The 16,155-nt window shown below is 48.7% G+C and overlaps 1 protein-coding gene across 1 annotated transcript in view; it reads right to left on the bottom strand.

Moving 5' to 3' along the window:
• Nucleotides 1-16,155, bottom strand: part of Mtcl1 (microtubule crosslinking factor 1) — a 122,670-nt gene that overhangs the window by 32,709 nt on the left and 73,806 nt on the right. The window contains exons 4-6 of the mRNA XM_032901723.1: nt 15,128-15,187; nt 8,428-9,729; nt 7,190-7,345 (exon numbers count right to left, since the gene is read on the bottom strand). Of these exons, the coding sequence (XP_032757614.1) occupies nt 7,190-7,345; nt 8,428-9,729; nt 15,128-15,187 (1,518 nt within the window). The remainder of the gene's footprint in view (nt 1-7,189; nt 7,346-8,427; nt 9,730-15,127; nt 15,188-16,155) is intronic.

Below are 16,155 nucleotides of genomic sequence, written 5' to 3' on the forward strand. Positions count from 1 at the left end.
AGGAGACCTGCTGCTCTGGGCTGTGTCTACCTGAACTGCCCTGTGTCTCCTTTACACAGGGGATGAGGAAGGGAACTGGGAACCTTTAACTACAGCAGCCATTAGCCAGGCTGAGGGAAACACCTGAGCATACGGGAAGGCTCTCTGCTACCACCGCAGCTTCTAGGTGGCTTATACCATCCCAGGAGAAGGACGTGGTGACAACACTTAGTCCACCGAGGCCACTAGCAAAGAGTTGGCCTCCTAGGCTCACTTCCCTGAAACATCCGGGGTCTTTCTTGGTTGCATAACTAATCTGTCCATATGCTTGCCTTTTGGAGATTTTCCTACCCGACCAAGGGTGCCTTCCTCTAATCCCACAGCAAGGCCCTATGTGCCCTGGGTCGTCGTAGGTGGGGCTCCTTTCAGGGCACACATTTGTGTCATTTCATGTCCAGGAACTGCACAGATCCAGTTATACTTACTAAGCTCCAGCCTAGGCAGGTCAAGGAATCTGTACTATAATTACTGATAAAGCTTTCACTTTATGGCGGAAGGGCCATGAAAAAGAGATTCTTCATTACTTTTGAAGTAATGTTGCATTAAAACTGGAGACGCCGTTACAATGTAAGCAAAATGTTTGTGCTTTAGGTAGGTGATTTTAGAAAGGAAGGAAGGGAGAAAACAGAGAGAGAGAGAGAGAGAGAGAGAGGAGAGAGAAAGGAAGGAAGGGAGGAAGGGAGGGAGGGAAGGAGGGAGGGAGGGAGGGAGGAGAGAGAGGAAGGAAGGAAGGAAGGAAGGAAGGAAGGAAGGAAGGAAGGAAGGAAGGAAGGAAAGAAAGAGTCTCTCCAAGTAGTCCTGGCAATCTCTCAAATTCTCTCAAATATACTCGAGGCTGGCATTTAACTCTCAGAGACCCTTCTGCTTCTGCCTTGGGATTAAGGAACTATGCCATTACACCTGCCTGGGTAGGTGATTCCTAAAACTGGGAGATACAGTGGGGCATTGTAAAGGCTCGTCACAGGCTCCTTCTGCCTGTCTAATTTCTACCTCTCACTGGGGACACGGCTCTTGGCAGAGGCTGGTGTTAGTTGGCTGTCATTGGGCGATGGCTGCACAGACCTCAAAAGGGCGGAGCCCCTCTTGATTTACTACAGTTAGAGGTTGAGAAAGCTAGACACGGTGGGTTTGGTGACTTTGCTGTAAACTCTTGAGCACTAAAGATTTAAACTCAGTGGGCGTGGTAGCGTGTACCTTTAATCCCAGTACTTCCTGGCCTACGTAGTGAGTTCCAGGATAGCCAGGGTTCCACAGTGAGGCCCATCTCCTGCCAGGAAAGCTGTGGGCAGGACTCTATTGTAATGCACTACTAGCTGACCCTGCACGGCTTCTACCAACATTAGAGAGACTTAAACCCACCCAACTTCAAAGAACTCAAAGAGCAAGAATTGTGGATCGTTCTCCGTTCGGTGAGTTGCTGGGAATTCTCTTTGAAGTTACCGTGATGGCTATGCCTCCTTCCGTAACAGCCGCTCACTCTTTCCTCGTGCCCATCGGGTATAAGCTTCACAAGCTCACTGTTAGTGCTCGGCGGATAATCTTATCTGTTATCTAATCTCAGAGGTGAATCCTGTTGTCTGCCTGTTCCGTTTCTCTCATTGGTATTTTATTTATCTATTTCAAAGTTTGGTGTTTTCATAAGTGAAAATGCTTCGCTCTTATTCACCTCCTACTCCTCCTTTATCCCCTCCCACTCTCTCTCCGTCCCAAAACGTCCCATTCCTGCCTTCGTGACTTTTGTTTTTATATAATCCACTCTGTGTGTGTGTGTGTGTGTGTGTGTGTGTGTGTGTTGTGTGTTTTCCAGACAGAGTTTCTCTGTGTATCCCTGGCTGAAATCCCCCTGCCTCTGCCTCCCAAATGCTGGCATTAAAGGCATGGGCCACCACAGCCGGCTAATCCTCTCAGTTTAACTAGGGTGGTTTGCATGTGCACAGCTGAAGGGTTTGTTGTGTGTTAGGTGGGCATTTTCAGTGGTGTGTTTGAAGTTCTGTGCTGTGAATTCATCCTCTATAGGCGTTTATGACTTGGCTGACGGTGCGAGTGTAATTACAAACTTGAGTGTGTGCTTGCCAAAGGTAGCCTTACAGACAGCAGTTCAAACTGATAACACGAGTTCAAATCTTCTCCCTGAGTATCATCAGCTATGGTTCCCTTCCCTCTCAAACCCTCTCATAGCCCACGCTGGTAGACAGGCTCCTCGCTTCTGCCTACTCACCTGTAGGCAAATGTTTGTCGCGCTCTTTGATAACCATCCCTGCCACTGGTTGGCCCAGCACCCTGTTACCTTGGAGCTAGCAAAGCCAACAGTCACCACTGCCGGCAACTGCCACCCTAAGCCACGTCTAAAGGCTAGACACTGCTCTCTGTCCATTTTGGAGTGAGTTCAGATTTGTGAGGATTCACTGATCAAGTGGAAATATACGTTCTATATACTTTAATTTGTATATTAATTATGTGTGTGCCCGTGTGAATTATGAGTACCTGTGTACGAAGGTGCCAAGAGAGGCAGGTAAAGCATCTTAGATCCTTTGGAAGTGGCTATACTTGGTTGAGAGCTGCCCAACTGTAGGTGCTGGGAACCAAACCCAGCCCCTCGGGAAAAGCAGCAAGGGCTAAGGCATCCCTCCAGCCTGGCATGTTTTATACTTTATACAGCATGACTGGGTACTTCCTATGCTGGGCACTATCCATAGCAATGGGATCACAGCACGGACCTGTAGCTCAGGGGCTGTCTATAGGCTTGTTTCAGGGGCCTGGGCACAGAATGTGAACACCCCTGTGTTTCTGTGTATTAGATACTAGCCAGCACATTATATTAGTAGACACAAAACATGCCAATCAAGTTCACTGTTAAGAACAGCATATAACACGATACACTGGGAACTAGAGACAAAATTCATTTGTTTTATATGCACCTCATACCCATAGTCCGAGCTTAATTTTATAGCCATGTTTTTGATAACTCTGTGTGTGATGCCACACAGTATAGAATTCTCTGTTTACGGAGTTTTGTGGGTTCTCAGAAGTTTTGGACTTTGGGGCATTTTGGGTTTCAGCTCAGAAAGGCTCGGTCTTGTATCACTTTAGTTTTAATCCTAATAAACCCTTAAAATATGATAAAATGATAAGCCTCATTCTTCAGCAACACCTGATGGACAGCACGCCTTTCTGTCGGCCAAACAGGGTCACAGGGAGAGCCCTTGACGTCTGAGCGTATTCAGCTGGGGGACGGAGGGCAGTGTGGTCTGGGCAGACCTCGAGCACTTAGAATCCTGTTCTTTCAAGTGTCTTTCCACGCACTGTTCCCCTTGCTAATGGAATACTAGAACACTTGTGGTCACTCCAGTGTTACAAAGAACAAAATACAAACATGCTATGTCAAGAAGTTCCTTCTACAATGATTCCACACAACTGCAAACGATCACATACACTTAGGGGACATTTTCACACAACACAAACTTCCTGTAGAACAATTAATACTTTTCTTTATCACCAGGTCCCCAGGGTTTGAATTAAAAAACCTTCCTTGGCTCACTTACCTATTGCGATCAGTAATAACAAACGAGCTGGTCCTTGGCTTTTCTATAAAGTCGGTTTGTCTAAGCAAACACCAGACCCACTTGTCCAGAGGCTGCCGAGACAGTAGCCTTGGCATCATGCCCTCCCCTGCCCCGAATCAGTGTTCTGAAACCCACTCTCCGTGCCCTACCACCAGAGGTTACATCTCCCTCTCATCCACACTGCTGACTTTCTGACCAGCTCCAGATACCACCTTATAAATTAATCCAAGGCTTAGGGACAATAAGCAAAGAGGGAATTGTGATCCGTCTCCTGCCCAGCAAGCACTTATATATATAAGAGCTCTAGAGCCACTCGGACCATGACATCATTTCTGTCCTGGACACCTTTTCCACCACTTCCTTCAGACTCAGTAGATGGTCTCCACACATGTACAAATACTTGGCATAAACCCCACGTAGCTTTACTGGGACTGGTATTTCACAGCTGAGACGAGGGGCACCACAGATGCTGTGTGCTTCGGTGATTAAGGGATAAGGAGGAGGAGGAGGAACGAGTAAGAAGAACCCTTTGAGATCCTGACTCAGAAACTCGATCCTCTGGGCACAGGCTCGGTTTCACTTATATATGAAACCCGACCAGCGTCGGTGCCTGGCCTCTTCTCAGGACTATTTTTAAGGCGCTTTGCACATTCCATATGGAATGTCCCATTCAGTGTTTGCTCTTAGCATAAGCGAGTCTCCTGGCAGAGGAGAGCCCAGTGCACAGCAGGGGCCTCAAGCTGGCATGCTCGGGGACAGACAGGTGATGCAAACATTCGTCCCTCTGAACCCAGCTGCTCATAAGCCTTCGAGCTGAGCACTTGCATTAGTGACTTTGCAGGTGTGGGCGGGTTCTGACTTCCATTTTCAAGAACGCTGGCTCGGGTACGGCCTTCCTCTCCTAGGTTTGGTGATTCCTGGCACCTGAAGAGCGTCTATATAACACCTGTGACCTCCTAAGAGCGAACTTTTTTCTTTTCCTCCTTGCTGTATACAACGCTGTCACTGGTCTTACTAGCAGTAATCAGAGCTTAAACCCACCCCTCCCCCAACAAAAAACATTATTTAATCTTCCAAAGGAGCAACTTGTCTTTCTTCTGGTCTGAACAGCAGCTCTCAGAAGGCCAAAGCTAACAAAGGCCTCTCACCAATGGGGCTGGAGGAACCCACCTTCAAAAAAAGAAAACACTTCCACCTACATTTTGAAAGAGGTTCTTCTAATGCTGGGTTTTTACCCATTCCACCACCTCCCACCCACCCGCCCCCACCTCTTCCTTCTAAGAACTTAAGACAGAACTAGAGAAGGTTTGCACACAGGTACATGTTGGCCGAAGGACCGACTCGTTGGTTATTTAAACGACAATGTAAGAGTGGGCAGAGATATCTGCCCGCAGGACACCTCCGAGCTGTGAGCCAGGCCTCACTCTGGATCCCTCTCTATGCTGGGACTGGGGCATGGCTCGATGGTAGTGGCTGCTTAGTGTGTACAAGGCCCTGAGTTCAACCCCAGCAGAACAACAACAGCAACAACAACAACAACAACAACAACAAAGTGTCCATGCTTGCTTCACCCTCCCTCCCCAGTGACTCTGGGGTCTTCAGGGCAGAGCAGCACTGTGGTCAGGATGCCCTGCTATCTCTTAGGAGCTCCATGCTGCCTCCGTGACTGGCAGGGAATTGAGGGACGTCTTCATTGGGAGGCTTTCCTTGCTCCTTGGAATGTCACACTGAACAGTCCTTTAGCAGAATGTAGTGTTGCATCGAGCAAGGCTATGGGAGTGACACAGCAAACCAGGATGGGCAGCCTCCCTGGCTGCCCTACAAGGGAGGACTCTTCTGACATAAAAAACTATAGCAGGATCAAAGGCTCCCAAACGGTTAATTAAAGGTTTAAAAATAGATGTTTACATACTTGACCCTTTGCCTACTCTACGTGAAATGCCTTTCTTTGTGAAGGAAGGATGTGTGGTTCTCTTGTCCCTTCTAGGAAACATGCTCCCTTGACCTGACCTTCTTCTGTCTTCTCCCTTCTCCCTTTAAAATATGTACAACTGAAAGGAACCTGGATGGATATTTGGGAGAATGGTGGTAACTATGGTGAGGTCTACTGGCCTTGAATGGCAGTAGCCAGAAATACAGCCGTGGAGAGTGTAGGCCCTGGGCTGCCTGGCTCTGTTGTCACAGAACACTGGAGCAGGCTGGGAAGACGAATGTTCTGAACTCGAGACTGCTACCCACTGTCTTGAGGGGAAGGAGAGGCGGGACGTGGAGTCACTCTCTTCAAAGGCCTTATCTGTGTTACCCACAGAACAAGGGAGCTCAGGCTGAGGATCAGATGTTTCCTCCCGGGCTCTCTGAACTGGACTGGCAGCGGTGGTGGTGGTGGTGGTGGTGGTGGTGGTATGTCACCTCCCACATTCATGGAGACTGACTGTCCCTCTGTATTTGATTTAACTTGGTGTTCTCTCTGCAACACCGCTGCTGGTTTCTAAAGGTTGTGACAGGCTGTGACGTCTGTGTGCATGTAGCACCTCGGCATCACTCCAGCACAAACAGGACCCAGGAGGCATCTAGGAGGGCAAAGAGCTCTGAGGCTTACAGACCTTCTCTCACCAGGACATGCATCAGCCTCCAGAGGTGGGGGACACAGTTCTTAAACAGTCCATCACAGGAAGAGACCACTAATGACCACATGCTGCAGATCGATGGCACTCAAAGACTGGAGAGTGACCTGGACCATTCTATCCCTTGTTGTAAAATCCTCCTTTGTGAGCGTGAGGCACCTAGAGAGGCAATCCTCACTCAGGGCTAAAAGAATCACCTGAGATCCATCACACCTGACCCTAGGAGGTGAGCACAGCAGAACTTTGACCCACTGCATAGATGGAAAACAGCACAAAGGCTTGCTCAGGAGACCAAGCTGGTAATACACATCTGGGCTGGAGCCCCTGGGCTCAAAATGTCCCTGATGAGGATAGATTAGCGGTACACCATTCACCAAAGGTTGGAGAAAGTGTCTTCCTGGCCTATCTGTCCTGGTGAAGAATCACCCCAGGAGTCATTTGAAAAGCGTGCACTTGTGCCTACCCAAGCAACTACCAACCTTGTTGGATGCAGGCCTTCCCCGTGTGCAGTACAGGCTAACAAAGACTTCTTCCTATGAAAGTTTCAGAATCCTAAGAGCTAACTCATGGAATCCCTGGGGAAATGAATACCGCTAGTATGTGGCTACTCTGTGACATTTCAGTGATAAAACCAGGAACATCTAACCTGAAATTTAAAGTGGATACACTTAACTCTGTCCAAAGACTGTACTGGGGAAACAGTATAAAGAAAATGTTACAGTGCTCATGCCGGACACTCTACCTGGAGGGCCAGGGACTCTGCCACTCTCTGTGCCTCATGGGGGCTTCTCTCCACAAGTAGATGGTGATTCTGCCAGCTTTGGCTAAGTTAGTGTATCTATAACTGTATATATACTAACATGTGTATGTGTGTGTGTGTGTGTGTAGACACTAACTTAGCCATATACACTTCCTCAGGGAAGGGAGGTGAAAAGCCAGCAGTGAGCCCGGCAGCTCACTTACCTCTAGATTGAAACAGCTCTGGCCTCCCAGCCCGTGGCTCCCAGAATCTCCATCCGCGTGCCGGTGCAGCTCCCTAGTGGCTCGGAGGCGCAGGCCCTCTCGCTCATCCCCTCGATCCTGACCGAGCTGCCATTCCAGCTGCTCTCTCAGTTTGGACTGTTAGGTGCATGAAGGGGGTTTATTTTGTTTTGCTTTTAATTTTTAAACGAGAAACGGAAGACGAAGGGGTAGGTAAAAACTGGAGGAGGAGGTGGCGGGTAAAACACGAAGTGGCTAGACAATGGGAAGAACTACCAGACAGAGAAGAGAGTGAATGAAAAAAAAAAAGAAAGAAAGAAAATCAACGCAAACACTTAAGAGAGCGAACAAAACAGAATAAGAATGGGCACGAGCGAAAGGAGGAGCTAATGTGGAAAGCAGGGCGGTTATGGATATAAAGACACATGCAATGGGGACACAGGCACACTACCCATGAAGGACACGGGGAAGAGGCTCTGCCTTCCTTACTTGTGGGTTGAGCAGCCAAAGCCACAGTCCGGGCCAGCAGCTGAGCCATGCACCCAGGGCGAAGCTCCCCTTGGCCCTCACCCTGGGCGGCGAGGAAGGGCGGCCGAAGCGAATGGCAGCAGGGGGGTTTCCTTCAAAACCAGCCTCCTCAGAACTGGCTCCTCTCCCCCATCCCGGATTATCTTCCAGAGGGACTGGGTGGGCCTGGGATGCCTGAGACTTCTCAGAACTGCACTTGTCCCTCTGGTGATACACCAGAGGGAGTCGGGCGCTTGTTACTGAGTCTAAGTGTCCTGACTGTGATGGGAGTCGGTATTTTGTCTGAAACTCCTCAGCGCTTCTTCGTCAGGGTGGCTGGTTGGTTGAGACACCAAGAGAGGAGCAACGGAAGGCTGCATCGGTCCCTAGTGCCTCCACTGGGCGTGGCCTCGTCGTGAAAGGCCCTCTAAACCACGAATCGTGGTGCAATTAAGATAGAAGAGAACAGGGGAAGGAACAAGGAAATAAAAAGGAACTTATAAAACAAAATTAAAAAAAAAATAAAAAAAAGGAAAGGAAAGAAATCAACCGAGAGAGAGGATTTAGTTGACGCCGAGGCTTTAGTATACAATGCAGGTCTGAACTTAAAACCAAGCAGCCGTAAGCAGTGCGAGCCCTAGAGCAGTAATGCCAGCGAGGAGGAGGAGGAAGAACGAGACCGAGCAGGGAGGCAAAGCTGGGAGGCCCCTTACCTGCAAGTCTGGGCCCAGCTCCTTCCCCAGGGTCCCGATGGGGGAGTCCCGGGACACAGAAGTCACAGTGGAGAGGAAGCTGGATGACTCTGTGAGGTGGGATAAGGGCGAAAGACCATCCACAATCCGGGACATCTGTTCCAGGAAGGCCTGCAGCTCTTTCCTGAAAGCCTTCATCCTCCCATTGATGGTCTCCAACAAGTGAGGTTCATTCAGGCTGCCCTCACCTTCCCCTTGGACACCAGGTGAGGCCGATCCATTGCCCCGCAGGCCTGAGTCACGGATGAAGCCATCGGTGTCCGAGATGAGGCGCTCCACAGTCCGCTCAAGCCGCTGGGCCTCGAGCTTCATGGTCACCAGGCACTCGGTGTCCTCCCGGACTCTTAGCAGTTCTGTCGGGCATGGCTCACTCGCCTCTGAAGGCTTTCCACTTCCAAAGCCCGAGGTCTTCTCAAACATATCCTCCGAATCGCTCTCCCCACCAACAGGGCCTTCTCGTTTTGGCTGGGGAAGGCGGCCCTCCTCCCCATCGCTCTCTTTCTTGCCCGCGTCGCTCTCCGCATCGCTGTCCCTGGGACTCGGGGCGCGTAACCCCAGATGCGCAGCAAGGTCACACCGCTGGGCATTGGACAGCAGAAGCCGGTTCTCGCACTGCAGCTTCAGTACCTTCCCGCTCAGCTCATCGATCTGTAGCCTGGCTGACTTCAGCTCCTCCTGCAGGGGAGCACTGGCCCCAGGTCCCTTGGATACACCGTCCCCAAGCCACCCTGACTCCTGGTGAGGCTCAAACTTGAACTTGCTCAGCTCATGGGTCAACTGCCGATTGTGGTCTTCAATCTCAGATATGGATCTCCTCAGCAGCTCTGCCTCTTCTTCCACAAACTGTAGGTGCCGGCGGAGCTCTGTGGAGGACTCCATCGAGTCCCCGAAGGGTGAGGTAGGGATGCTTGGCACGTGGTCCCTGCTTGTTCCCTCTCGCTCATGTTGAACCCGTATGTCTTCCATCTCTGCTTTGAGGCCACGGTTTTCCACCTCCAGTTCCACGATCTTCCGGCCCAGGATGCTGGCTTCCTCCTCCACCAACTTCAGCCGCAGCTTCAGCTCTGCCTCCCTGGTGCTGGGGGGACCGCCAGCCTCTCCTGTTGGGAGGGGACTGTCCACATCACCATAGAGGGACTTATACTTTTGCAATTCCTGCTCCAACTCGTCCTTCTCCCTCCCCAGCTTGGCCATCTTTTTGCGCATCAGGGAGGCTTCCTCTTTGGCAAATTGAAGCTGACACTTCAAATCCGCACTGTCATCCTGCCAGGCAAGAATAGCCCGAGGGAGGGTTATCTGAAAATACCAAATGTGTGCTTTTTATGATCCCCTCACACCACACACACACACACACACACACACACACACACACACACACACACCACATACAAGCACACCACACACACGCACATATACATACACACACATGCACACACAACACACACACATACATACAAACACACACAACACACATACATACATACACACACATATATATACATGCACACATACATACACACACACACATATAGATACATACATGCACACACAATACACATATACCTATATACACACACACCCACACACACATACAAACATATACATACATACACACATATACATCCATACACATACACACATATACACACATACATGCACACACAATACACCTATACCTATATACATACACACCACACACACACACACACACACACACACACACCACCCCACTCTTCCTATTGGTGCTATTGGCTTATGCAAAGAGAGGAGTCACGACAGAGCAGCAGTGAGCCCCAGAGTGAACCCTGAAGTGACCCGTGGTTTGTTGCTTTGTCAAGAAGCTAATCAGTTAGTTTTACGGGGAGATTATGCAACACAGAAACCAACACACAAGTTATAAATGAAGACAAATGAAGGAGAAAGTTACATGAAGTCTAAGAAATGCCATCAGCAACATGGTGGCCCATGGTGACACTGCAGATCCAGTCAGGTTCATCATCAGCACTCTGAGCAAGTCACCAAAATCCTTCATCGAAGCCTGGTAGTAAAGCTCACCAGATTCAGGGGCTACATCTACCCTGTGGCCACTGAAAATGTCCCTCATGGGTCTCATAATCCAGAAGGTTCCACCAGGACAGTGAGGTTAAACAACTCTAAGTCGGAGCATAGCTTTTCCACTGAGTAGCTAACGTACATAAGATGGGGTAACTCATCTTTCCTCTTGGCATGTCTCCTTCCTCAAGGCTCCCAAAGGGACATGAGGACAGAGGTCATGGTGGGCATCACGAAGCTTTCCAAGTTGAGGTAACTTGGAAAGAACACACACTGGCATCCAGGACATTTTGGCTGGTAAAAGCGAGGGTATCTTGGCTCCTCGCTGTGCAAGAGCCACTTTGGAGCCTTGGAGCCTCTTGTTCTAGTCCACATTTGCTGTGACACAGTGGGGAATTAAAGAGTGACCAGAGAACGAAGCCAAGTGTTTGAAAATCTGAGAAGTAGTTCTCAACTGAATACCAGGGAATCCAGAGTACTGCCCGGCAGACATTAAGAAAGTCAACTACCTCTTCAGCCTGGGTCCCGGGCCTTGAAGTAATCTATACCATCTTGGCTTACGAAATTGCTGTATTCTTTGTGTTCTGGACATATGAGCAGTGAATTTCACAAAGCAGTTGTTAGACTGATGGGGGCAGGGCTGAGGTCCGCAAAGCCCCGCCCCGGCACACAGACAGTGTTGGCACGGGCTTTGAGACTTGCTGAACTGCTGCTGCCCAGACTGTCCGCCACGTGGTGGAACAAGTCAACCTTCCATGCACGGCTGACTGTTTGTGTCCCCACCGTCCAGGAGGCTCTATGAAGTTCCCGAGCTCAGAGAACCGCAGCTACTTACTCTCTGCCACATCCTGGCAGCGCAAAGCCATCTGGCACTGAGATACAGAACTGCTTCCTTGGTGCCCTGCCCACTTCTCCCTGACACAGACAGACTCATGGAAGGAGAACTGAGTGACCCAGACAACTGAAGGGATCCACAACCAAACTGCAGAAAGCATGATGGGCAGAGCGTCCTCCGGGGCCTCCTGTACCCTGTGTGTGGTGCTTTCCCATCACTGTCCCCTGGGACCTCTTCCCCAACCCACACCCTTCTTGTACCATGGAGAGCGATCTACACAGGTCACCATCTTCGACTTCTGAACATTTTCACACTAAGGATTTAGTTTTGGTTAGTCTCCATGACTAACTTAAAGTAAGGCTACTAGTCCTATTCTCTTGTCTTGGTTTTGAGGACAGGGTTTCTCTGACTGTCTTAGAACTCGCTCTGTAGGCCAAGCTGGCCTTGAACTCAGAGAGATTGGCTGAGCGCTGGGATTCAAGGCGAGTGCCGCCATGCTAGGCTGCTCTGGCTTTGTTAACCACTAGCAAAATGGGTTCACAGATTGTATGGTTGTAATTTCTTTCTCAGGATTTCATGCAAAAGTTGGAAGGACACACAGTGTGCTTGATCCTGACACTAACAAATGCATACCTGCTCCTTCCCTCATTCATTCATTCATTCATTCATTCATTCATTTGTTCATTGTCTATTGAACGTCTGCTGAGTAGCAGCAATTGCTGTGTATTTTCAAACATCCCTGATTTCTCACAACATTCTGAAGTAACACAAACAAAATCATATTCCCAGCATCCTGTTATGCAAAGATCTGCACAGAATCCACACACACTCATGGCTCTCTGCTGTTTGCATGGAGTCTGCAGGAAACTACAATACTTATCAATGAAGACGGGTTGTAAATACTTTCCATAACTGAATTCACTTGAGAGTTAAATGTGGGAACTGGGAGAGCAAAAGGCTTCAGGTCTATCCTTACCTGGATGACCACAATGTCACCAAAATTACCTAAATGACTCCATCACTACCTCTGAGGCAAACGCATCCTTCAACAGAGACTACAGACAGGAGTATCGTTCAACCAGATACCTATCCTCTGCTGTCTCTAGCTTGAGACTCAGGAGGGCCAGACCAGAAGTTAGTTCAGGGCCACCTGCTGTAACCCATGTGAGGCCTTGGTACCATCGAGGGCGGGAGAGGCTCCTAACCCAGCACGGGAAGCAATTGTCAAACGGGAGTGTGATGGGGGTTCTCAGCAATCTTTCCTGGGACCAAGGTGAAGAGTGATGGGGGAAGGAGTGGTCTGAGACTCCGAAGCTCCCAAGTGTTTGCCATCACCTACCCATACACACAGAACATCCCACAGAACCCTGCAGTCACCCCAAATTCCGGAAAACCTGACCCTCACATTTCCTCCATCTACCACCTCCTAGGAGTCACCTCCGGTCTCCCTAAGCTGGAACAAGGACAGCATCGTCATCAATGTCACAATTAGCCCAAAGAGTATCAATGTCACAATTAGCCCAAAGAGTGTCCAGTCTGCAGATCCCCATCATTGTCCAGTCTTCTTTTCCTTGAAGAAAGAAACTATCCAAAAAGCAGGCACTCTGATGCGTGATAAAGCATGCTGTCAAGTCTACCAACACCCATGCACACTACAGGGCCTGCCACCACACCAGAGCAGCGAGGGAGAGGGAAAAAGGGACCTGAGAACCTTCCAGCCTGGTAAATGAACGTAAGTGAAGAAGTTGGTCTTGCTCCCTGATGTCACTGCAGCTGAAGCAGGGCCCACTACTCTGTGAGAAAGGGGTCCCTCTACCTAAGGGAGGCTGAGGTCCGCCCGTTCTGAGGAGGAGTCTGATCCTAGCCTAACGAGACAAGTTCAGCTCACACAGCTGACAGCTGTTATTAACCTGAAACCAAAGACTTCTAGAAGGCTCTACCAATAGAATAGGGGTCTAGGTTAAATCCTAAACTTGGGGGTACCAAGCTCAAGTCGCAGGAGCTGAGGAAAGCACTGGGTGGAACCTATCTTTCCAAGGGAAACGACTCCAACTATGGGCAGAAAAACCAAGCATAGCACAGGCCAGACACACAGGGACCAGCACCATCACCAGAAGCTGAAAAGGCTTGCTGAGCAACAGAAATATATCGCTGCTGGTATATATTCTTTGCCTTGCAAGTGTGCACCTAGCCAGCACCCCAGCAGCCAACTGCCCGTGTGCCTACCTTGCGCCTTGGTGTCAGCTTCCTTTGGGTTTTGGTGGCCGACCTGCAGTTCCCAGGACGTTCCACTCCACCATTCTGCTGAATAGAAACTCCTTTCTCAATCACCCTGCAGGCTCTGTGGGGCAACCCCACACACACAGCATGGACTACCTTCGCACACCCAAGAGGCTACAGTTCGTGTGCCTGGCCCGTTATACCTGACCTCCTCATCAGTCAGTAACTGCATTTTGAGGAAAAAGTTCTTTGCTGGGCCAGAGACAGGGAACAAGAAACGCATTCTAAACTCAGGATATTTGAAACACCCAGCACTGGGATGTCTTTAATTTCCATGTGATCGATGGATTCTGCAATAAGAATTGGGCGAACTCATCAGGGGGCAAGAGAAAAACTAGTCTCCTGCTGAGTCCTCGAACAACATTGAATTTCTGGAGGACACGGGAACCAGGGTGTGGTAGTTCGAGTAAGATGTTTCCCATAGTCTCCAGCATTTGAACACTTGATCCCTAAATGGTGACACTGCTTGGTGAAGCTTAGGAGATATGGCCTTGCTGGAGGACATGCCTCACTGGGAGAAAGGCTTTGAGATTGAAAGACCTCAAGCCACCCCAAGTTTGATCTACTTCCTGCCTTCAGTTCAAGATGTGAGCTCTAAGCATGCTACCCCTGGCAAGCAGGCCTGCCTGATGAGGTGTTCCCTACCTTCGTGTTGGTGCGCCCTTATCCTTCTAAGTCATAAGCCCAAACATCTTCCTTCTGTAGATTGCCTTGGCCATAAGTGTTCTTACCACAGCCACAGAAAAGTAACTGATGTCCAGGGCATCACGAAGAGGGAGTTTCCAGGAACAGGGTGCATACAGGCCCTTGATGCCCTCTTAGTCTCCTGACCCACTGTATCTCTCTAACTACCTTGCTATTTAGAGACTGCTGAAACTATATACCAATAACACCTTTGTTCTTTTTTAACACCTAATATTGAAAGCAATCTTAAAAAGAGAAAAGAAATCCAGAAAGGCAACGTCAAAAAAGCTAGAGAGCCTGGAAGAATACATATCCTGTATGTAAAAGAGGGCTGAATTTCCCTAGCTTTCCTGCTACAATGTTTGATGTTCCAGTGAGTCGATATAAGGCACTGTTCAGCTACACAGCTAAAGCACACACAAGGTATATAAACAATGGCGTTTAAATGACCCAACCATCTAGTGGCTGTATTATTTCACTATGTGAATGACTATGATGACCACAACACTTCCTGGCAACTAGGAGAGCCGCCAGAACCCTGGACCACACCTACTTCCATTCCACACAAAGCCAGTTTGGTTTCTTTCCTAAAGCACGAGCAGGTTAGCAGAGCAAGAAGATAGGAAAGGATGGAGATGTAGAAGTGGTAAGAAAATGTTCGCCCTGTGAAGGTGTGAATGAATGCCAATGTGCTGGAGGATGATGCTTCTTTTAGTGACTTAAAGGCAAAAGGAAAATTCAGAAAGGGGGAGGGGCTTCTTGTGAGGAGCAGAACTCTGGGATGAACAGTGAGGTTAACAAGTTTCTTACCTGGTTAACAAGTTTCTTCTCTTTGTAAATTTCCCGGCTGCCTCTTCTCTTCAGAGAACTCTGAAAAAGATCCAATAGATACTTTGTTACTGAGAGGTCGCACTTGACAGCTGGCACTTGTTCCTACTGGTTAGAGCCATTTCTTGACTCTAGAGAGAAACCAAAGATTAGCTCAGTCAACTTTTAAGTAAGGTTGTATGTACTGTGTACTAAGGTACCTTATATTCTAATTATATATCTGGGGGTGCATTCCTCAGCTTCTCTGTTTAATGCTTGGGTGAATGAACCAACAGGGAAGAGAAGGCAAGAAGACAAACAGGAAGTATCAGAAAAAAAGTAGTCCTGGAGTTGGTTTATCCCCTAATTACACTTTATTTACTTACTATCAAAATTAATTCTTGAATTCTGTATGATCAGATTAAAAAGTGGCAGGCACTTAGTTGTGGAGAAAACAACCTAGGTTGCAGTATTCCTGACAACCCGACACCATTAAAAGCACCAACATAAGGGTCTCCTAACACTCCCAATTTATTCTTATAAAGTGGCTTTGGCTGAGTCCCTCAGTAGTTTATGTGCCTGCCTAGATTCCGCAGTTACCTGTCTCTGGAAAGGACCTCTTTCTGGATCCTGCAGATCCCAAACTCTAGGATGCTGAAGCACCTTCGTAAAGTGCTGTAGTGTTTGCCTATAACTTGTGAACATCCTGAATACCTTGAGTCATCTCTAGATTAATTATAATGCCTAAAAGCATGCAAATACTATAATTGATATTATACTATGTTGTTTTGGTGGAGAAAAGAAACAGCTTAATCTGTTCTATACACATTCAATTTTTTTCAAATATTTTCAATGTGCAGTTGGTTGTGTGGATGTGGAGCTCCAGTAAATACAAGCTATCAGGGCCAGTTCGTGACATTTCAGAAGACTTTTGCCTGCTTCGTTCAGCAAACTGCGAGCATGTGTGAAACACAGACATAAGTGTAACTAACTAAGGACCAGGGGTGCCTGGAACGGATGAACAGGGAGCT

The sequence above is a fragment of the Rattus rattus genome, chromosome 4 (assembly GCF_011064425.1).
Source record: "Rattus rattus isolate New Zealand chromosome 4, Rrattus_CSIRO_v1, whole genome shotgun sequence".
In the NCBI taxonomy this organism is placed as follows: domain Eukaryota; kingdom Metazoa; phylum Chordata; class Mammalia; order Rodentia; family Muridae; genus Rattus; species Rattus rattus.